The 24,302-nt window shown below is 37.4% G+C and overlaps 1 protein-coding gene across 8 annotated transcripts in view; it reads right to left on the minus strand.

The window, feature by feature from the left end:
• LMBR1 (limb development membrane protein 1) overlaps positions 1–24,302 on the minus strand; it is a 213,179-nt gene that overhangs the window by 43,613 nt on the left and 145,264 nt on the right. For all 8 annotated transcript variants that reach the window (XM_073009552.1, XM_073009550.1, XM_073009553.1 and 5 more), the window contains 6 exons: positions 17,523–17,603; positions 12,008–12,084; positions 11,298–11,375; positions 9,141–9,214; positions 8,813–8,903; positions 7,517–7,583 (listed from right to left, as the gene is read on the minus strand). In XM_073009552.1, coding sequence (XP_072865653.1) covers positions 7,517–7,583; positions 8,813–8,903; positions 9,141–9,214; positions 11,298–11,375; positions 12,008–12,084; positions 17,523–17,603 — 468 coding nt within the window. The remainder of the gene's footprint in view (positions 1–7,516; positions 7,584–8,812; positions 8,904–9,140; positions 9,215–11,297; positions 11,376–12,007; positions 12,085–17,522; positions 17,604–24,302) is intronic.

A 24,302-nucleotide genomic window follows, 5' to 3' on the forward strand; every position in this document is an offset into this window, starting at 1 on the left:
AGATTACAGGCACACACCACCACGCTTGGCTAATTTTTGTATTTTTAGTAGAGATGGGGTTTCACCATGTTGGCCAGGCTGGTCTCGAACTACTGGCATCAAGTGACCTGCCCGCTTCAGCCTCCCAAAGTGCTGGGATTACAGGTGTAAGCCACCGCGCCCAGCCAAAAAATAACTTATTGAAGTAAAATTCACATAACATAAAATTAACCATTTAAAAATAAACAGTTCAAGAGCTTTGGGTGTATTCCAAAGAAATCCACTTTCTGTCTATGGATTTTCCTATTCTGGACGTTTCACAGAAACGGAATCGTACAATATATCAGCATAATGTTTTCAAGGTCCATTCATGTTGTAGTACGTACCCATTTAGTTATCTTTTTTCTTTTTAAATTGTGATAAAATACACATAACATGAAATTGACCGATTTAACCATTTTTAAGTGTACAGTTCAGTGACAGGAAGTACATTCACCATCAACACTATCCATCCCCAGAATTCTCTTCATCCTAAAACCGAATAATCTACACTCATTAAACCAGAACTCCCATTCCTCCTCACCCTAGTTCCTGGTAACTCATGGAATGAACGACTCTAGATACCTCTTACAAGTGGAATCACACTTATAAACAGGTGCCTTTTTGTGACAGGCTTATTTCACTTAGATGCCCCTCCTTCCTATAGCTGAATATTCCATTATTATGTACCAAAATCTGATTATCCACTCACCCAATGATGGACACTTTGGCTGTTTCCACCTCTTGGCTATTGTTGTAACGGTCTTTTAAAATATTAATAGTAAAACCAAAATACCTGGTCAGAAAAGCTTAGAATATGGAAATAAAGACCACCAGGGCAAAAGCAAGACAAATGGAGTATCTTAGTTCATCTACCCTAGAACACAGTATACACTCAACATGGTGGCACCCACCGACATCAAAATTCTTATTGACATCAAATATACTTATTAACTAGATGCTGTGAAAAATAAAAGACGCAGAAAATATAGTCTCGTCCTTTAAAGAACATAAAGTTTCATGAGAAGGTCAATACAGATAGGTACGTATAATACAAGGTTGAAAGTGCAAGACTCTGAGACACCTTCATGTGTGATGCAGGATCTGACTCTGCCTCCGAGAATAAAAAAGATTTGGATAGATAGATAAAGGCGAACGGGAGAAGGCTATGGGAACAATGGGAACCAAAGCTTAAAGATGGAAAACTGTATTTGCAAATACTGAATCGATTTTAGTCATGAGGATTTACGTGCAACAATTTCATTTTGTTCTAATCCGGAGGCGATTTAAATTTAGTCGTCCAGAACTAGAGTACATGAACTTGAAGACGAACTAAAATCCAATGAAAGAGAATGATAATTAGAGTCCAAGAAAGAACCTTATGTGCTAATTTTCAAAGAAGTGCACAACTAAGCCCTCCAGTGTGGATGGTAACTGGCTGCGATCTTCCTGAGGAAAGCTCTCCAGAGATGGGTCTCCAGGGTATGGCTCAGTCATACTTTCTCACTTGGAAAACTAAATACATGCTTATTTCTTTTGGTGTGGTTTGATGTCTTCTTTCTCCATCCTTCTCAAAGACAAAGACATCCGCTCAGAATCTACTTCACGAACACTACTCTCACAAAAAAATACGAAAATCATATACTCAGCTCTCTGCTTTTTATGCTATACAAGTCTGACTCTTTTCACTCTTTAAAAAGGAAAATGAGAAGAAAGAGGTAGATGTGAGGCCAGGTACGGTGGTTCACATCTGTAATCCCAACGCTTTGGGAAGCCTACAGGGAGGATCACTTGAGCCCAGGAGTTCAAGACCAGCCCAGGTAGTAGAGTGAGACCCCATCTCTACAAAAAATTAAAAAGTTAGCTGGGCATGGTGGTGGGCACCTGTTTTCCTGACTACTCAGGAGGCTGGGGTAGGAGGATCACTTGAGACCAGAAGGTGGAGGCTGCAGTGAGCCGTGAATGACTGTGCCAATGAACTCCAGCCTGGACAATAGAGCTAAATCTTGTTTCAGAAAAAAGAGGTAGATGTGAGAAATATTACCAAGATGAAAGTGAGTACTGCTATGAGGTACTGGCGCAGAAGGTGGAAGCATTTACCGTAAGTCTCAAGTTTCTGGTTTGACCACTTGGATAGAAAGTGTCCCAGAGACTGAAAGGAAATATAAGTGAGAGAGAAATGATAGGTTCTGTTTTAGAAATGACCAGTGTGAGGTGGCAGGAGGACACCCATAAGTAGCACAGAGCTAGATTTCTCTGTTTTAGCTTAGGGTGGGTGGTGGTTTGGAGGTCTCGATCTAGGGGCAAGTGAATGGGTGACAGTTGAGGAGCAGTTAAAGACACAGCTAAGGAGTGGCCAGAGAAGGAGGAGGGAAAAAGAGAGGAGCAGTGACCAGAGATGAAGACAGACAAAATTTGGGGGGTGAAATTACAAACAGTAAATGCCACGGAGAAATTAAAAACAGAATCCATAGAATTAGGCAGTTGCAAGGTCACTGGCAAACATTTAATTATCTCTTTCTGTAACTCTCTTTTGGTTAGAAATTAATGTTGATGTGACTGAGATCTGATAAAGGAAATTATTTGAAAACATTTTCTTCTTTTAACTCCCTCTAGGCAGCACATGAAGTTAAGAGTCATCAGAAAGAAGGAGAATGCCAACAAAAGAATTAGCAACAAAGTAATACTCAGGTGAGATTTTTAAATTTTCTACAAGTGCACATATATACACGCAAACACACGTATACATATGCACAGGAAAAGGTGTGAAAAGCTGTAATCCAAAGACATTTCTGGAAACTTGGAAGAGGAGATTGGAATTAGAAGTGGTGGCCAGATCTCTAATTTTTAGTATTATCAGGACTATTTATTTATGCATTCACTTAAATTATTAAAAATTAAAAATACAATTTCCTACAAATGAGATAATCTGTTCATCTATCTCAGAAATGACTGTGCATACGTATTATTAAGGATACTCAGCCTGGCTAGGCACGGTGGCTCACACCTGTAATCCCAGCACTTTCAGAGGCCAGGGCGGGTGGATCACTTGAGGTCTGGAGTTCGAGACCAGCCTGGGCAATATGGCATAACCCCATCTCTACTAAAAATACAAAAATTAGCCAGGCATGGTGGCAGGCACCTGTAATCCCAACTACTTGGGAGGCTGAGGCAGGAGAACTGCTTTAACCCAGGAGGCAGAGGTTACAGTGAGCCGAGATCGCACCACTGCACTTCGACCTGGGCAACAGAGCAAGACTCCATCTCAAAAAAAAAAAAAAGGATTAAAGGAAAAAAAAATACTCAGCAAGGCCAGGCACGTGGCTCCTACCTGTAATCTCAGCACTTTAGGAGGCCAAGGCAGGTGGATCACTTGAGCCTAGGAATTTGAGGCAAGCCTGGGCAACATGGCAAAACCCCATCTCTACAAAAAATTAGCCAGGTATAGTGGCACGTGCCTGTAGTCCCAGCTACTCGGGAGGCTGAGGTGGGAGGACTGCCTGAGCTCACAGTGAGCTATGATTGCGCCACTGCACTCTAGCCTGGGTAACAGAATGAGGCTCTGTTTCAGAATAGGAAAAAAAAAAAAAAAAAAAAAAGAATACTCAGATAGCTTGGAGGTCATTATTCTTAGGACAAATTAGACCCTTTCCATCATTTGTCTAGTTTTAATTGTAATATTTTAATGTAACATTTTTCAAATTTCCTCTTAAGGCTCCCTCCAGTTAAACAGTAATAAAGGAAATTACTTTCCCCATGAAAATTATAGCAAAGTAAATTTAAAGTAGCTGAATATCAACAGGTGAGTAAATTTAGGTATGTGTGACCCACAGACATTTTCTCAGACAGGGCTGTGTGCCCTGAAAGAAGTGTACTGTCAAGAAACACATTTCGCAGATACCAGGAATATGAGTTTTTAGGGTGGGATCATCAGCTGCTCTCTTAACTGTTTTAGATATTTGGCACAAAATATTTTTAGGAATTCTTTATTCTTAAAAATCTCAACTGCATATATAAGCTTATTGCTCAGATAGAAGAACATTAGTAATCAACCAAAAGTTAATTCGTGTTATTCATTTATTATTTTCTATAATATACCTGAATATAATAAAATCATATATACTTTTTGGTGAGAAATTTTCAATATAGAGATTGAAATTATTTTCATATCAATGTCATAATTAGGAATATATGATTTATACTTCCATTTCACATTCGTCATTGCTAAGCCTCTGTGAAAGCATTATTTATTTCTGTTTCACAACAAGAGCTAGAGAAAGCTCAGGGTAAAGATAAATAGGGATTACCAAAACCCCAAATAAAGACCTCTCCAAAAAAGACCAGTTATAAAACAAGGTCCCTTCATCAAGAAGCAAAAAATAATCTACTTTACCTCCTGTAAGATAATAGACTATATGGGACCCAGATGAGAAATATGCGAAAATACTGAAAATAAATTCAAGCTGATTTGAAAGAGTAAGTGTTTTTGTTTTACTACCATAAGTACATTAAAAACAAATTGTATTTGGACCCTACATAACTTACAAGTTATAGAAAGAGCTTCCAAGATGAAAAATAACTGCAAAAAGAATTACAATATAGAAATTATTAAAAGCATTTCAAAAACTATCATTTGCATTTGTGAAAAATTTTCCTCTTTAAAGGAGAATTCAAATAAAGAATAACACAAAAAAGTCAACCTCTCAATTGTTTCATGATTAAGCATAATAACATATCAGCAATCACACAGAATCTATTCTTATAAAATTCACTGCAACATTTAAAATATTTTACTGCACAGAAGTTTGGACATCTATAGATAATTAGTTAGATCTTGTTCTATTTTCACCTTGTTTGCAAACACCTCCTTTAATCACCCTCAGAGTCTATTAAACAACATAGTAAATTGTTTACTAAAAATATAGACATCAAATCTCCCCAAATTTTGGATTCTGAAAACTTAAGTATAAACAGGCAGCCAAACAATGTTTTGAAAAATATGTTCATTTACATGGCATTACTTTTGCAGTGTTGTAATAAAAAATTTTAAGTACAGATTCTTTGTGTTTCCTATGAAAAATAAAACCATCATTTATACTAATTCAATTTAACTAAGAATACATGGTCAAAATTTTTCTCACAACTTAATTCTTTGTGGCAAGTAATATGCTTATAAAATTTACTCAGTAGTGATTTTCCAGTTAGTACCAAAGTTTTCATTCAAATATACAAGCTATTTAAAAGGAATTATTTAATAATAATAAATATGTCATATCACACCATGTACTTAAACCTAAAGCCTGTGATGCAGCAACAACAACAGTGGGCAAATTTTTAAAAAGGAAACATGTCCACTGAACACTTTCATTTTTGAAGCAAAAACATCACCAAATTATTTCTTTTATACTAGACTCAATGTATTTCAATTTACAATCAAATTTATACCCTTCACTAAAAAAACTGTTGAAATAATAGAGAAATTACATATATAGAGGTAAAATATGATTTTTCTTGTTATTGCATTTCTCATTTCATTGTAAGTGATGGAGCGCTGCTGGCTGATTTCACAGGAGCAAAGGAGACCACACTAAGGTCAGGGTTTCCTTGAGAGAGGCGACAAGAAAGACTGAAAAATGTCACAGCTTGGAATCTGATTGCTTAAATACATCCTCTATTCTAGTCTTATAAGCTTTTCAGCTGGTAAATCAAAATCCTGTTATACACTAGGATAATATTCATGACAATTCTCTATATTTTATCTTCTTAAAATCAAAGACTCAATTCTAAAGGGTTAATAGAGGAATTACAAAGTAACTCTCTAGTTTGCATTTCCCATAATGCTAAAATAAAGCTTTTTCTTTTAGTCTAGAAATTTGCTTTTTTAATACTGTGAAAAGCCTCTATGAATCTGTTTAACGTATTTATTTCTTTTCATCTATTCAGTGCCACTGGGCATAACATGTAATGCAGTGCGTGTTGATATTTTGCAAAGCACCACATGACTCACTGTACCCTAATGCACTCCATTAATCCTGTTTGGACAGCTGGGTCCAGGCATTTGTTAGCTGCATTTTAATTGTTCCATCTTTCTTTTTTTTCTTTTTATTTATCTCTATGGCAAACTACTCTGGAATTTAATTTGTTGGCCTTCAAAAAGTAAATTTTACCATTAGTTTGTTTTCTTTGTATTAAAACTATACTCAGCATGTAATTTTCTTCCATAAAATCAGTATATATTAATGATTAGCAATCAATCTTAAATGTACAGTGAATGAGTTTCATAAGTATTAAAATGATAGGCTGGCTGAAATAGAACAGAAATTATTTAATAGACTCATAATATAAATGATAACATTTAACATCAAATCAGGTTGCTAAAGAGCATACTTTCAGCATTTTCAAGATTCACATAAGCAGATGTCAAAACAGTAACAAGTCCTATAAAAAACACAAAAGAAATCAGACTATTACACACACCAGTTTTTTATTAGCTTATGGAACAGTGGTCCCTTTACATTTACACTTTAATTTTGTTTTCTATTACAAACATGAAATCCTTTGTAAGAATTATAAAGATAACTACAAAGCTTCTACTTTCTTTGCACAGCCTGCATCCCTGATATCTGTAAGTCTTCAATAAATAATGGAGGCAATATGAGAGCTAATGCAAAAGCAACTCAAAGTTACCAGCAATTTTTGTTATGAGCAAGTAGCTAAAATTTAATGACCAAAATTTTCCAATCATTTGTGTGCACTCTTAAGTCAAAACCTAAGTCTAGAGAATTATATAGAAATGCTTAATGAAAATTTTTGTCTGAAATAATATTTAGTGAAGAACTGAGAATATGGTCTACGATAGCATTTTATAAAAGGCGACTAAAGGAAGACTTACTCAACTATTTCAATGACAAGTGAAAATCTGTTTTTCTTTTAAAAGATTATCAAATTCTCCGTAAACTGAAACATTAAGAAAATGACAGGAATGAATGACAGGCAAGTAGGAACTCTCAAGGGTGTCCTTTGAATCAGAGTGTGTTCTCAGAGATTACACTGCTTTCACCTCTATTTCATGGACACAAAGCAGCTTAAAATAATTTACAAATGTTCAGTTTTTTAAACCATACTAAATTATAAATGCTTAAAAACTTTTATATAGAAAAATTAGTTTAATGTAGTTTCCTCACTAGAGGACTCAAAAGCCTAACTTATGAATGTGTCAGTAAAAACAAAACACAACAAAAAACCAGCCCATTGTTTGGAGAAAGAATGCTTTTAAGTGTGTAAAAAATAAACGGTCTTTATTTGGTAAAAGTATTTGTCTTGGTATGCCCCTATACATAAAGTACAGAAGCAAAGGTGTAAAATGATGTAGGAAGAAACACTATATTTCAAAGGTAATCTTTATGAAAAAGTTTAGAAAGTAAAAGTTAAATAAGTTCAGTAAAGACAGTTTTTAAAAACATGGATCTTTAAGTGATAATTTCTCAATGAAACTTACCCAGTGTTCTCGACATCACAGGCAGAGCAGAGCTCAAGACCAAGATGGACACACAATTTCCAATGATCTGTTATGAGAAATGAGAAAGAATATTGGGCAGTTAAACAGCAGGATGACAATCAAACCCAGTAACATTCTGAGAAATTATTGTGCATTCTAGTTACCTAGTGTACTTTGCCGACTTCTTGATACTTACTATTCAGTACAGAATTTTCAAAGAAAAACACACTTTTAAAATAAATAAGGTTATATCTGTAAGTTCTAGAAGATGTTTACAGTACCTAGCACAAATATAGTTATAGAATACTTAAATTACTTGACACCTAGATAATGCATTTTACATTACTGATTGCAGTTGTTAGTTTCAAAAGGCTCTGCCTGTCAAGTAACAAATAATTAACATATTGGAGACTTCGGACTACATTTTTAAGGCCAGATTATTGCTTAAGATCTCTTTTATCACATCTATTTCTAATGTTTATTATAAGATTTAAAAAGCACCAGAAATCCAAAACCTCTAAACTTTTGTAATAACGCATCCTATGTTTATTCTTCCATAGTAAATAAGAGGAGTTGAAAACACCAATTAATATTTATGATCACTTAAATTAGATACTAAATATCTCAACTACTTATTAAGTTTAAAGAAATAGCTGTGTGTGTGTGTGTGTAAAACAACTTCTCCCCTTCAAGTAGGCTAAAAATATAAAATAAAAACAAAACAAGCTTTCAGCTCTTATTAGTTATTCTTCTTTGTCAGCCTATGGGAATATTTTATAAAGATTCAGTCACTATATACAGCAAAAGCCTTTTTATTCTGAAGCCAATGGCATGTTGTGGAAAAAGTCAAATTAGCCTCAGACTACAAAATGTTTCTGAGTAGAACTCTTCCGTCTTACTTTAATTATTCAAATTTGAAATACTTTGTCTCTACTACTTGTAGCAACTAAGTTCTTCAGACTTCAAACAAGCTCCCTGAAGTACAGTTAGCACAATCCAAGTTACTCATTAGCAATACGCTTTCTTTAGAGGAAAAGGAGTCCTTTCAGGGGTCTTCTATAGCTAGTTAACAAGCTCTGCAGTTCTTTGCATTTACAGTGAATGGACGCCATCCAAATTAAACAGGGTACATCCCTTTCCCACTCACTCAGCATTTTGAAAATCTTCCAGTTTGTGTTTACGCAACTTACAAACAAATACCTATCACTGCAAATGAACCATTCGGGATGACTATTAAATAAAGCAGTCTGTCTGGGAAGGCAAGAGAGGCCACAGTCACCTAAGACTCTACCTTACCTTTGTCATAGTTGTGTCATCTTTCTTGGGAGTAAAGTTTCCAAAAAATCGAAGGCTATAGAAACCGACAACAGAGGACACCATAAGATAGCTGTGAGAATCAAGGAAAAAACTCTCCAACAGAATGTAAGTTTCCTAAGTTCTCAGCAGTCTCCAAAAAGTCTTAAGACCCATAGGAAAAACAAAACAAGAAGCCACTTCAAGTGCTTGAGGAAGACTAACCTGTTGTTTTCTCTTCTAGACAAGTGTCTTAGTAAATAACCACTGCCCCAGAAAACTAGGTATAAAATTTGGGGATAGGCTGAACGTTCAGTTAAAGAAAGGATACAAAATCAAAATGATTTCAAGTGCAGCTCCCACAAAACCAAACGTAGAAAGAGAGGCATTTCCTATTCCAGGCCCCTGGGGTGGGAGAAAGACACTTTTCAGAATTCAATGACACCATTATACTGGTTTCCCTAAAACATCTGTTTCATAAATATAAGACAGTTGAAATTATGAATGTTTACTACTTTGAAATAACATCTAGACTTTCAAAGGCCAACAAGACATGGCATTAAACTGATTTCATCAACAAATTCAGGCACCATGTTAACAATTTTAATAAGCTCAAGAAAAATTACTTATCTCAAATGTAATTTAAGTTACTTGTCAAGATGACATGATTATGCTTACTGTTATGAAATGGGGCAACTTGCCACTTGAGGAAAAAAAATCCTGAATAGTTTTGGGAAAGAGTTTTTAAAAATACCATAGAAAAATAAGAATAGGATATACAGCTATCTGAATGCTTACACAACATACAAAGATTACACAATCAAAGTATGTCAAAATTAAGCTAACAGTAGAAAGAGAGTAAATGTGCATATCCTGTTCCCATACCTGAAAGTGTCTTTTGCCCAAATTTTCCTTGGGAATTCAGAGTTACAAAAGATAAAACTGTTAACACCGATTTTTAAAAAGTAATGCTATAAATTTTTTCCTAAACAATTATCCCTATCTCAAAAACTATCTTTACCTAGAACTTTTAAAAAACACAAAAAAAGTTAATATTTTTATAATGAAATCTGAAAAAATCATTCCCTACTGAAGTAGAACAGTATTTTCAAAGATTACTAATAAAAGAAACTATCTGAATATTTTACTGGTCAGCACACATTACATCTAATAGAAACAACAGGGATAATTAAGAATCTACAGTCAGCCCAATAAAAAATAACTTTTTGACAATCTTTTGAAGAATAAATAAATGATGCTAGTAGAAAGTGATGGGGTTCAGGACACACTACTCCAAAATATGGGGCCTAGTATTTGAGAAAACATAGGAAGGTCACATACTGATCTGCCTCCCTTCTCCTGCGAAGCAGGCCATAAGACCCCCGTTCGAGGGTGCCCTCCCCGCCACCCAGAGGAGAGGCACACTGAGAAGAATATGAACAGGGCTTGCCTGTTTATATCATTTATAATCATTTATAATCATTAGATCATACCCCTGTCTTCCAATCATACTTCCCCAATACTGTCCACTCTTCACCAAACCTGAGCATAAAAATACACAGCTTTTTCTGTTTTTTCTGGTCTTCTTCATTTCTGAAGACTCCTGTGATATGTAAAACTTATCTTAAATAAATTTGTTAGCTTTACTCTTGTTAATCTTTTGTTATAGGCATCTCAGCCATGAACCTTGCAATAGGTTAGAATAAGAAATTACTTCTTCTCCCCCACAAAAGGTTATTGATCAACAGAGATAATGCTTTGGAATTATGCTATCTCAAGAGAAGCCATGTAGGAAGGATGAAGATTATCTAATTTTTTTAGATAATTATACAGGGATCTCCTATAACATACAAGTCATTTTCTACTAAGCACTAAGAGGGATGGGTACAAAAATGTACCACAGGGCTTGGGACTTGTTTTGTTGGTATAGTAAAATGGGTTAAAAGTGACTAGGAAGTCAGTATAGTAAGTGACTTCCTGTTCTATCAGCGGGTTTGAGTATAAAACTAAGAAAAAGATAAGACTGTACGGGGAAAAGGGTAGTTTCTCATCTGTCTGTAGGATGAGGCACGTGAAGCATGGTGGTGGGCTTATACTCATGGAGAAGAGGCTGTTACTGAATACAACAATGGCAATAACAGATGGCACAAGGTCCTGGAAAGACTGGGGTCGGGGGATCTGAATCAAGACTGTGGCTAAAGAAATGTCATATAGCTAAATGAATTTCAGTAAAATCAAGATAAACTCTGATAAGAAATCTAAAAGGAAATCCCAACACTTGAAAAAAGGCCCTGTCAATCCAAAGTAAAAAATTAGACACAAAAACCACAGTTTATATTATAAAGGCTCTTTGCATAAAGAAATTCATATAACTTGAAGTATATACATGCACAGAGGTGAATGTTTTCATTAGCTTATTTGAAATACTCAGGGTATAGACACAGAATACTTTTGCAAAAGAAAGACATTTTAAAGGATTTTACTTTACCCTTGTTCCTTTTGGCATTGCTGTTTCATCAACCAATAGGCAAAGAATATTACAAGCCACCAAGAGGACCGAGATGGACTACAAGACAAACAGCAAACTGTCAGCTCTCAAGACTTTTTACCAATACAAAATATTAAAATCTAGGTAACCAAATATATGTTTCAGAATAGAGGGAAAGCAGTCAAGACCAAAAGGCTATATATTAAACTAAAGTAATCAGACTACAAACAAGAGCTGAAGAAATTCTAAGATTCTGCAAGTTATTGTAATTTCAAAGCTTGTGACAAAAGCTGGTGGCATAGATCCTTCTACTAAGTGATCTCACCAGTTGGAAACACACAACTCCACCGACTTAAAAAAGTGGTAAAATACTATCAGAACTAATTTCATAATGTAATTTTCATATTTTATCACAGAATTTAAAGCAGGTTATCTGCAACACCTTGTTTTCTTAATTTTTAATGAAAACAAAGGCTGAATTTCCTCCTTTCATGAAGAAACAGATAATCTTCAGAATTTTTTTTAAATTGTCATTAATTTCCATTTTTGCTTTATTGGATTTTCAAAAATAAAGGCATAGATGGATTTTAATCCTGTTGATAGAAAACCAGTTTATGAAAAACCATTTATCTGAGGGAGCTGCCATATTTAAATGCTAAAGTAAATAATATATAATTTGCTTTTATTTAACTAGGTAAATAAATTCTTACTGTCTCAATAAGAAGGAGAACCATAACAGCGGGATACACCAAATTTCTTTCCCATGCTGAAGCCTTTTTTCGCCTCTCTATTAAAAGGAAAAACAAAATAAAACAAAGTTTTCTCCAGATTAACATTTTCATTCCATAATGCTATAATCTGTTTTTTACATAATTTCTTCTGAAAAAACACAAATTACTTTTAATTTACCTCCACAAACTATAAAAACTAGAGATAGGGCCTTGCTCTGTCACCCAGGCTAGAGAACAATGGTATAGCCACAGCTCACTGCAACCTCCTACGCTCAAGTGATCCTCCCATCTCACCCACCTGAGTAGCTGGGACTACAGGTATGTGCCACCATGCCTGGCTAATTTTTTATTTTATTTATTTTTTGTAGAGACAGGGTCTTGCTATGTTGCCCAGGCTGGTCTTGAACTCCTGGGCTCAAACAATCCTCCCACCTCAGCTTCCTAAAGTGCTGGGATTACAGGCAAGAACTACCATACCCAGCCAGAAATCAGAGTTTTAAACCCAGTTTGCTACATTAAACGCCTCATAAGAGAGAACGGAGCAGAAGTAATTCTGTGATGCTTGAATTTCAGCTCTGAGAAGACATCTCAATTGTTCAGGAAATATATTGTTAATATACAGCTGATTCTGAAAATACAGAAATACAGTAGGTCTTCTACAGTCACAGGTTCTGCAATAATTTTCTATCATACGTAGATTTTGGTATCCATGGGGGTTCTGAAACCAGACCCCCACGAATACTGAGGGCATACTATATTTGTATTTCATATAGATCTACATATTGATATATATCTGAATGAATAAAGTTATATGAATAAAAATCCCTTCTATTCTTTTTTTTTTTTTTTTTGAGACAGAGTCTCGCTCTCCCAGGCTGGAGTGCAGTGACATGATCTCGGCTCACTGCAACCTCTGCCTGCTAGGTTCAAGTGATTCTCCTGCCTCAGCCTCCCAAGTAGATGTTACTACAGGCACACGCCACCACACCTGGCTAATTTTTTGTATTTTTAGTAGAGACGGGTTTTCACCATGTTAGCAAGGATGGTCTTGATCTCCTGACCTCATGATCTGCCCACTTGGGCCTCCCAAAGTGCTGGGATTACAGGCGTGAGCTACCGCACCCGGCCCTCTTCTATTCTTAATATCCCAAAGATAAACACTTTTAGTTTTCTAAAGGCTGGAAGCAAACTTCTACTTTTACCTACAACACCAATCCTCATGCTAAGAACAAGTAGAAAAAGATGAATCAAACTTAATTAAAAAAAAAAATCTGTATGAACATATCAGAGAGCTACCAAGACAATGAAAATTGAGGGGCCAATATTCTGTGAAGTGAACTGAGCTAAGACCTCCAATTTGTACTACACCTTCCGCTGCAAGGCATTTCCCAATATGTAAATGGCACGGACCCAAGAGGTTGAGAAATCAATGGGTAAAAGGCAATGATTCTAAAGCAAACCTTTCAGCAAACTCAACAGAGCCAAAAGGATAGACATTGGCATTTGGGGGTACCAACGCAGTCAAAATTTGAGACGCTATGATCATACAGAAGAGAAAAGGGCAAAGAAGTGAGCCTGGCAGACACTACCATTTTCCCTTCAAGACGTCAGTGGCTAAGAGGCCGAGAAGAACAACAGAAAGATGCAACTATGAGGCTGAGAAGCCAAGCACAAAGCTTCTGTCAGGCTCCTGTTTCTTGAGCGGTAAAAACTAAAATGTATTAAGAAAATGGGATCATAGTCAATAACTAAGCAACTAGGCTTTCCATTAGGACCAATGAAAAGCTATACCCTAGTATGAGGGAAGGCCAAAGTGAAAACAGACCAGTCGTCATAAAGACCAAAGTCTGGCCTTGAATGACCTCAAGTCTAATGGATTAGACTGATATGTCCCTACTCTAATTGTCTGCCAGAAGCAAAAGTACATTCTCCCCAAAAGAAGAAAACATCATACAGAGTTTCTATAGTTTTGTATAAGAAATATCTGGCATTCAATTACACATTACCATACATAGGAAAAAGAGGCTGGGCGCGGTGGCTTAAGCCTGTAATCCCAGGACTTTGGAAGGCCAAGGCGGGCGGATCACTATGTCAGGAGTTTGAGACCAGCCTGGCCAACATGGTGAAACCCCGTCTCAACTAAAAATACAAAGAATTAGCCGGGCATGGTGGCGGGTACCTGTAATCCCAGTTACTCGGGAGGCTGAGGCAAGAGAATCATTTGAACTCTCGAGGCGGAGGTTGCAGCAGGCTGAGATCAGGCTATTGCACTCCAGCCAGGGCAACAAGAGCGAAACTCCATCAAATAAATAAATAAATAAATGGAAAAAGGGGGGAGAAAAGACAACAGAAACAGACCTACAGGTGATTCCCATTTTGGATTTATCAGAAAGATGCTTTAAAATAAATGATTAACATATTCAATAAAATAAGTGATAAATGGAAAATTTTGCAAGTAAATTTAAATCTATAAAAAATAAACAGAAAATCTAGAACTGAAAAATAATGTAACTAAAATGAAAAATTCAATAGTTTTGACAATAGTTATGACATAGCTGAAAGAAAGCAAAATGGAAGACAGACCAATAGAAAATATCAGACTGAAGCATGAAGATACAAAAGGAGATAAATACAGAAAAGAATATAAGAATGAAAAAGTCTAGCATATGTGTAACTGCAGCCTGAGGAAATAACAGACAATGGAGCAGAAGCAATATTTGATAAGACAATGGCCAAGAATTTTCCCAAACAGATAAAAGACATCAAGTCACAGTATCATGAAGGACACATAGATTTCAAGATAAATACAAAGAAAACCAAATCTAAGCACATCAGAGTAAAATTGCTAAACAGAGACAAAAGGAAAATCTTTAAAGCCCTTTGAAAGAGCAACAACATGACTTTCAACCAGAAACCAGAAGACAGTAGAATGACATCTTTCCAATGCTGATAACTAGCAAACAAAAATTTTTAGTATGTTTTCCAATAAACAAAAACTGGGAGAATCTATTACCAGCAAACCTGTGTTTTTCAAACAGAAGCTAAATGAACATTAGAAACATAAAACTCAAAATACAAATCAGGAACATATGAATTAGAATACCAATGAAACACTACTTCACATCCACTAAGTCGGTAAAAATTTTAAAGTCCAACATTGTCAAGTATAGGCAAGGATATGGAGCAACAGGAATCCTACTCATGCCCAGCAGGAATGCAAACTAGTACAACTATGTGAGAAAACCATTTGGCTTTCTCTACAAAAGTTGCACAGGCACATATACAATGATCTTGTAATTCCATATCTAGTATGTACCCTGAAAAAACATATATACCAAGAGATACATACCAGAATGATTATAGCAACATTATTTGTAACAGCAAAAAACTAGAATCAGATCTAACATCCACCGACAGCAGGATGACTGAATTAACTTCAGGAAATATATTAACATATATTAACAGAAATGAAAATAAATGAACACCATATCTAATTTTCAAGAATATAACACTGGACTTCCACTTCCAAAGTTGCAGCAACAACAGGGACCATGTTTGTCATCCAGTCTGAAACAATTAAGAAACCAAAAAGTACACAGATAAGAAACAACAGTTTTCAAGACAGTGGACATCTGATTGTGGAAGAACAATGATGCCTGAGACACAGGAAACAAACTACACAAGCCCTTTCTGACCCAGCTTACTGTCTTGAGAGTTTCCAGGCCATGATGTAGGAAGGAGGAACACAAGCTGAGCCCAGCTCATCCCTTGACTTGAGAGCATGAAATGGGAATCTGGGGAGACTATGTCAGCTGGAGTCTGTGCAGCAAAGTGCCAGACAGGAGACTAAAGCACAGAAAAAGAACTCCAAAGATCTGCAAAGCGTCACCCTTGAGTATTCAGTAAAGAATTCAGTAAAAAATTATCAAGTATATCGGCTCAGGCGTGTGAAGAAAAAACCCATGGCTGAAGAAAGGACCACCCCAAAACATGAAAAGAAACAAAGGCCAAAAATAGTTGCTTCTCCCACAAGACAGTACAGAACCTCATCAATCACAGGACATTGGATAGAATCTGTAGAAGGGTCTTGCCTCAGCAGTGGGGAATACTTAGCCCTAGATGCAATGATCCCCTGGTCCAGCCTAAAAAGTCTTCAGAACAAGACACAATAATATCAAACTGTTTCCAAGTAACTTAACTGCATTCCAGAACAAAGTTCCTCACTTACAGAACTACTAAAAGTGGCCAGGAGTCATGGCTCATGCCTGTAATCTCAGTACTTTGGGCGGCCAAGGCGGGCACAACATGGCAAAATCCCATCTCTACCAAAAAACACAAAAAATTAGCCAGCTGTGATGGCATGCACCTGTGGTCCCAGCTACTCAGGAGGCTGAGGTGGGAGGATCACATGAGGCTGCAGTGAGTTGAGATTGCACCATTGCACTCTAGCCTGGGCGACAGAGTGAGACTCTGTCTCAAAAAACAAAACAAAACAAAAAGAAATACTGTAAGTGAGGCACCCAACAAGGGTAAAATCTCACCTGACAAGGTAAAATTCAAAATGTCTATTTTCTAATCAAAAGTTTCCAGACATGCAAAGAAGCACAAAAATACTAGTGATTATGAGGAAAAAAATCAATCAAAACATATCAAGAAGTAACACAAACGTTAGAAGGAGCAGACGAAAACACTGTAAGTGTTGTCTGTATTCTGTATTTTCACAAAGATGGAGGACACAGATTGAACGTGTTATTTAGAGACATAACAGAAGACACAAAACACGCCCAAACAGACCCCCTAGAGATGAAAACTGCAGACTGCAGAAAAACAAAAAAGCAAAACCACTGGATGAAAGGCAGATTGGACGTGCAGAAGATTGGTGACAGTGAAGACACAGCTATAGACACTAACCAAAATGAAACACAGCAAGAAAAAAAACTAAAAAATAAAGGAATATCCTTAAGCTATAGCCTAAAACACATGTAATTGGAGTCCCCAAAAAGGAAAGCATAAGAGGAAAAGAAAAAATATTTGGAGAAGTAATGGTCAAAAAATTTCCAAATTAGTTGAAAACTATAAACTCCTAGCTCTAAGAAACACGAAGAAAACTACTCTAAGGCATATCACAATCAAATTGGTCAAAATCAATAATAAAGACATCTTAAAAGCAGATACAGAAAAAAGACACATTAAAAGATAAGTATGACAGACGACTTGTAAGAAAAAATGAAAGTGAGAAGGCAATGGAGCAACATCTTTGAACGTCTGAACCTTTGAACAGTCATTTGGTATATATATAAAACCAAAAAAAGTGAATAAATGTAAATTTATCCTCTCCCCAAACTAAAAGATAGTCTTTATTAATGATTTTGGGCAGGTTGAAAGTTTTAACATAAAGATTTCATAAATGTTCTAGTATTTCAGACCACAGTAAAGACTTTAATAAGAAACGAAGGCCAATTACACAAGTCAAGAAAAAAAAAAAGTACAATACCTAATTTTGTCTTAAGAGTCTTTACATTTTCAAGTTCTTGTTCCAACTCCATTATGTTGTATTCCACCGATGAAGACAGCCCTGTTCAAAGCAAAAAATATTTAGAAGTAAAACAGAACCCCTAACACTATAGAACAGGTAGCCCTTTAATTAAAATCTAAAATAACACATGGCAAATCCTGCTAATTGAAAAAAAAAAAAAACAAATGCTGCTGTGATTCAGAGGAAAGCACATCCATATATTTACCAATTAAAACTTCTTGCTGATTAAACACTGCATGTTTCCACAGAGTGATATAACAGACTCTCAAGACTCAGAAGAGAGAGGGTTGGGATGGAGGCAAGGGATGAAAAACGACCTATCGGTTACAATGTATGCTACTCCAGTGATGGGTACATTAAAATCTCAGACCACACCACTATACATCCACGTAACCCAAAACCACTGGTACCCCAAAAGCTACTGAAATAAGAATATTAAAATAAACACTACATGTTTCCTAGAAAATTTCTTAACATGGTAAAGTTCTAATTTGATCTGTTAATAATCTTTTCTTAATTACAAAAGCAACTTGGGCTTACTACAGAAAGTGAAAAAAATCAAGATCTCCTCTTCTGCATCTCACCTCCCTAAAATGACAATTGTGAACAGCTTGGCTGATGCTTCCATATCTTTCTTCACATTCAGAAGCACATTCATACATACATATGTATCCTATACATGGTTTTTATTACATATTTTATATGAGTGGGGTCAGACATAGTACTTTACCATTTGCTTTCCTAGTCAATTATATGTCCAAGTTGATGGCTGAATAACATTCCATACTACAGATGTACTACAACTTCATTCCCTTCACACATATTCAAGTTTTCAACTTTTTGCCACTACAAACGGCATTGCAATAAACATTCTTGTATGCACATCCAGTACATTTTGGTTCTAATTATTTCTGTAAGACAGATCCCCAAAACTCAGATTGCTGAATAGGGTATGAACATTTATAGAGGGTTACTTCCCCAAAACATTGTAATAATTTAAACTATTGTAATAATTTACATTTCTATCAATAGCTTTGAAACTATCTGTTTTCCAGTATCATCTTCAGCACTGAAGTTGTAACTGAAGTTACAACTCTTCAATTCTACCAATGTGACGGGTGAAAAATGTTTTCTTCCTGTTACTTTAACATGCATTTCCCTAAATGTGGGTGAACATACTTCTCAGCGTTTATCACCTGAATTTTCCCTATTCATATTTTCTACTTGTTTCTCTAATGGTGGATCTTTGTATTCTTTATATTTTATCTGTTAAATTCTGAAACAGAGAAATCAAAATACCCACTACAACTGTACTGTAAGTTATCTCAGTTTTTAAGAGGTTTTTTTTTCCCCCATTATGCATTTGTATTTGACTGCTGAGACTGGGAGGTTCCGTTCGCTAGGGTTTTTTGTTCTGTTTTGTTTTGCTTTGTTTTTCATCCTAGACTGTTACATCTTCCTTATGAATCATCTATTTTATCATTTCATAATGATTCTGTTTGTTTCTAATGTCTTTCAACTTCAATTCTGTTTTGTGGATTTTAAGTTCTACTTTTTGTTTTTACCTATCTTGCTTGCTTACTTACATACATTTATACATACACCTTTAATTTGAATCTTTTTCTCTTATCCAGCTGAATCTTACTGGAGGTTTAACCTGTATCAGTTAGAGTTCACGGCTACAGGCAACTGAAATAGACTCACTAGTTAAAACAGAAAAGGAGTTCATAAGATAGAACCAGGAGGAAAATTTTCCAGTAAAGAAAGTAGAGGAAATGGGCAGCTGACAGTTGCAGGTGGCAGAACAGATGGATAGCTTCCTCATATCATAACAGCTGGGATGACTCGGTCCTGAGTACTCGCAGTCTGTATGTCACTATGAGGAAGAATAAAAGTCTAGGAAGCAGGCATCCTAATGGCATGGCTTAGAGTCACCTGTGAGTTTCATGGACAGCCAAGAACTCTGCTGAGCAGTTCTGCCAGTCTCATCTAACCGGGGAAATCCGCAAATCCAAATCAGGTACTTTACTAGAAGAAAGGGCAATAGATGCTTGTAGGAAAAATGATAAATACAGGCTGAATAAATCCAATCTGATAAACTGTTCTTTAACAGTCAAATTCAGCCCATTTACACTTAGTAAAATATAGAGCTTGCAGTCAGTATAATTTAGTATTATAGCTGATGAAATTTATTTTATACTTTCTATACTACTTTCTTAATTTTAAGTGATTTTTTAAAAGGTTTTTGTCTTTATCAAAATGAAGCATGCACATAGCTCAAAGTGTCAAACACATGCACAGGTTTGCTGTCCTGTCTCCTCCTTCCTGAATCCATTTTCCCAAAAGCAGCTGTCCAGCTGGTTCTTCTGGCACTTGTCTTCCTATTTCAACTTCTGAATTTCCTGCACAGAGCATTCCCACTGTGGCAGCTGAGCCACACATCTCTTCACTCCTCCCTTTCTCTCAATATGGCCATAATGATCATTTTAGCTAGACTGATATTCAATGTCTACATTATTATAACAACCAAAATGCCTATCCACATAGCAAACTATGACCAGCTTTCCTTCTTTCCTTAACATCCTTCCCACCCCCAGAATTAGCAATAATTTTTCTTTTACTTAATTTTCTATGTACTTAACACAAATTCAAACCCAAAACATCCTGCCAAAGGTCTTTATTTTCTCTTGGTTTTTCTATTCCTCAGTTATACTATTAACTTCATTTTCTTGGAGAAATTTCTGCCAGTGTCTTTAGACCTGCCCCCCCTAGATGGACTGCCCTCTATGCCTCCTGCACCCTTTCACCCTGGGATTGGCTGCCCACATCTCCTGTGGAGCATCTCTTATTTCCTACACAGCCTGTATCTTTTCTTGATTTACTCCCTTGTTTAGATGGTGCATATCCTCGAGTGGCTTGCTAAGCAAAGGTGAATGTGAGGTAAATTTTTTTTTTAAGATAGAGTCTCGCTGTCACTCAGGCTGGAGTGCAGTGGCACGATCTCGGCTCACTGCAAGCTCCGCCTCCCGGGTTCACACCATTCTCCTGCCTCAGCCTCCCGAGTAGCTGGGACTACAGGCGCCCGCCACCTCGCCCGGCTAGTTTTTTGTATTTTTAGTAGAGACGGTGTTTCACCGTGTTAGCCAGGATGGTCTCGATCTCCTGACCACGTGATCCGCCTGCCTCAGCCTCCCAAAGTGCTGGGATTACAGGCGTGAGCCACCGTGCCCGGCCAATGTGAGGTAAATTTTTAAAGACTATACAAGTCTGAATACTTTACCTTTGCTCTTACATTATAGTTTGATTAAGCACAAAAAATCAAGGTCAAAACTAATTCTCCTTCACAATTCTGAAGGCACTGCTTCATTGTCTTCCAGCTTCTAGTTTTGCTTTTCAGAAGTCTGAAGCTATTCTTACTCCTCTCTTTTTGAATGTGAACTGCTTGTCATTTCCCTTTCAAACTGTGTAGGACCTTTGTCCCCCGTGTTCTTGATGAGAGTTCATTTTAATGTATTGTGTTGGGGACTAGATGACCCCTTTCGATCTCTAACTTCATGTCCTTCAGATCTGGGAAATCTTCATTTTGTCATAAGAACTAAAGATCAGGTGAGCACTCACAGCACCTGGTTCTAACCTCATATTCCTGAAAGAGGCACTGAAGAGGGTAGAAAAGACAGCCTTGAATCGCCAATGCCAACCCCCCCTCCATCCCCCAGCAGCAGCCGCATGGTGTGGAAAGAGAATCTGTGTACTTGGGGGAGGGAGAGCACAACAAATGGGGGACTTGGCGTTGCACTCAGTGCTGCCCTGTCACAGCAGACAGCAAAGCTATGCTGGGCTTAGCCAGTGTGTGCCCACAGAGGGAGCATGTGGACCAGCCCTACCTAGCCAGAAGGAAATTCCCCATCCCAGTGGTCAAAACTTGAGTTTCTCAGCAAGCCTCAGCATCACGGGCTACAGTGCTCTGGGGTCCTAAGTAAACTTGAAAAGCAGTCCTAGGACACAAGAACTGCAATTCCTAGGCAAGGCCTGGTGCTGGGCTGGGCTTAGAGCCAGTGGACTAGGGCAACATGTATCAGACAGAGTGGCTAAGGGAGTGTTTGCACCACCTCTCCACCAACCCCAGGCAGCAGAGCTCACAGCAAGTAAAGTGACTCCTTCCTTCTGCTCGAAGAGAGGAAAGTAAAGAGAACTTTGTCTTGCATTTTGGATACCAGCTCAGCCACAGTACAATAGGGTACTGGGCACAGTCATGAGGGCCCCATTCTAGGACCTAACTTCTGGATGATGTTTCTAGACACACCCTGGGCCAGAAGGGAACCTGCTACTTTTAAGGGACTCAGTTCTGGAAGGATCCATCACCTACTGACTAAAGAGCCCCTGGGTCCCGAAGATCTAGGAGTGACACATAGCTAGTATGCCATGGGCCTTGGGGAGACTCTAAGACATGCTGGCTCCAGGTCTGATGCAGCATATTCCCAGCTGTGGTAAACACAGTGAAAGACTGCTTCTGCTTGAGAAAAGCAAAGGGAAAAGTAAAGGGTCCTTTATCTTGCAGCCTAGGTACTAGCTTGGCCACAGTGGGGTAGAGTATCAGGTGGGCTCTTGGGGCCCCCGAAACCAGGCCTAGGCTATTGAACAGCATTTCTAGACCTGCCCCAGGACAGAGGGGAGCCCGCTGCCCTGCAGGGTGAGTCCCAGGCCTGGCAACATTCTCCACAGGCTGACTGCAGAGCTTCTGAGCATTAAGTGACCACTGGCAGTGGCCTGGCAGAACTCCCCGTGGGCTGGTAGTGGTGGGAGCATGTGGAAGGAGCAGGGAAGAGGAGGAAGGACTTTGTCTTGTGGTTTGAGGGCCACTTTAGCTGCAGTAAAACAGAACACCAACTAGATTTCTAAAGTTTCTGGCTTCAAACTCTGCCTCCCAGACAGCATCTCTGGACCTGCCCTGGCTCTGAGGGAACTTTTCACCCTGAAGGGAAGGACACAAACCTGGCTGGCTTCCCCAACTACTGATCGTAGAGCCTTAGGGCCTCGAGAGAACACAGGCAGTAGCCAAGTAATGTTTACAGTGGACTCTGAGTGAGACCCAGTGCTGTGCTGGCTTCAGGTCTCACCCAGCGCAGTCCCAGTGGTGGTGGCCACAGGTGTGCTTACATCACCCCAATCCCAGCTCTAGGAAGCTCAGCACAGAGAGAGGCCATTTGTTTGGGAGAAAGTAAGGGAAGAGAACAAGTCCCTTCCTGGTAATCCAGAGAATTCTTCTGGATCTTATCTAAACCCACTGAGGCATTAGTCTGCAAGAACCACAGCATTATTGGGCTTGGGGCCCAAGTTCCTTTGAATATCCAGAAAGCCTTCCCAAGAAAGACGGGCACATACAAACCCAGACTGTGAAGATTACAATAAATACTTAACTCTTCAATGCCCAGACACTGAAGAATATCCACAAGCATCAAGACCATCCAGGAAAACATGACCTCATCAAACAAACTAAACAAGGCACCAGGGACCAATCCTGGTGAAAGAGAAATATATAACCTTTCAGACAGAATTCAAAATGGCTGTTTTGAGGAAACTCAAAGAAATTCAAGATAATACAGAGAAGGAATTCAGAATTTTATCACATAAATTTAACAAAGAGATTGAAATAACAAAAAAGAATCATGCAGAAATTCTAGAGTTGAAAAATGTGACTGACAAACTGAAAAATGCATCAGAGTCTCTTAACAGCAGAACTGATCAAGCAGAAGAAAGAATTGGTGAGCCTGAAGACAGGCTGTTTGAAAATACATAGTGGAGACAAAAGAAAAAACAATCAAAAAGAATGAAGCATGCCTACAATATCTAGAAAATAGCCTAAAAGGAGCAAATCTAAGAGTTATTGATGGCAAAGAGGAGACAGAGAGAGAGAGAGGTACGAAGTTTATTTATTCAAAGGGAGAATATTAGAAAACTTCCCAAACCTACAGAAAGATATCAAAATTTAAGAACAAGAAGGTTATAGAACACCAAGTAGATTTAACTCAAAGACAATTACCTCAAATAATCAAACTCCCAAAGGTCAAGGATAAAGAAAGGATCCCAAAAGCAGCAAGAGAAAAGAAACAAGAATATCCAATGGAGCTCCAATCCACCTGGCAGCAGACTTCAGTGGAAACTCTGCAGGCCAGGAGAGAGTGGCATGACATGTATAAAGTGCTGAGGGAAAAACACTTACACTCTAGAATAGTATGTCTGGTGAAAATATCCTTCAAGCATGAAGGAGAAATAAAGATTTTCCCAGACAAACAAAACCTGAGGCATTTCATCAACACTAGACCTGTCCTACGAGAAATGCTAAAGGGAGTTCTTCAATCAGAAAGAAAAGAATGTTAATGAGCCATAAGAAATCACCTGAAGATACAAAACTCACTGGTAATATAAGTAAACACAGAAAAACACAGAAAATTATAGCACTATAATTATGGTGTGTAAACTACTCCTATTGTAAGTAGAAAGATTAAATGATGAACCAATCAAAAATAATAACTACAACAACTTTTCAAGACACAGTACAGTAAGACATAAAAAGAAACAACAAAAAGTTTAAAAGTGTGGGGATAAGTTAAAGTGTAGAGTTTGTACTAGTTTTCTTTTTGCTTGTTTGTTTTTTGCAATGTGTTAAAATGCCCTCAGTTTAAAATATGGGTTATAGGATAGTATTTGCATGCCTCATGATAACATCAAATTGAAAAA

Source organism: Chlorocebus sabaeus, chromosome 21, assembly GCF_047675955.1.
Source record: "Chlorocebus sabaeus isolate Y175 chromosome 21, mChlSab1.0.hap1, whole genome shotgun sequence".
In the NCBI taxonomy this organism is placed as follows: Eukaryota; Metazoa; Chordata; class Mammalia; order Primates; family Cercopithecidae; genus Chlorocebus; species Chlorocebus sabaeus.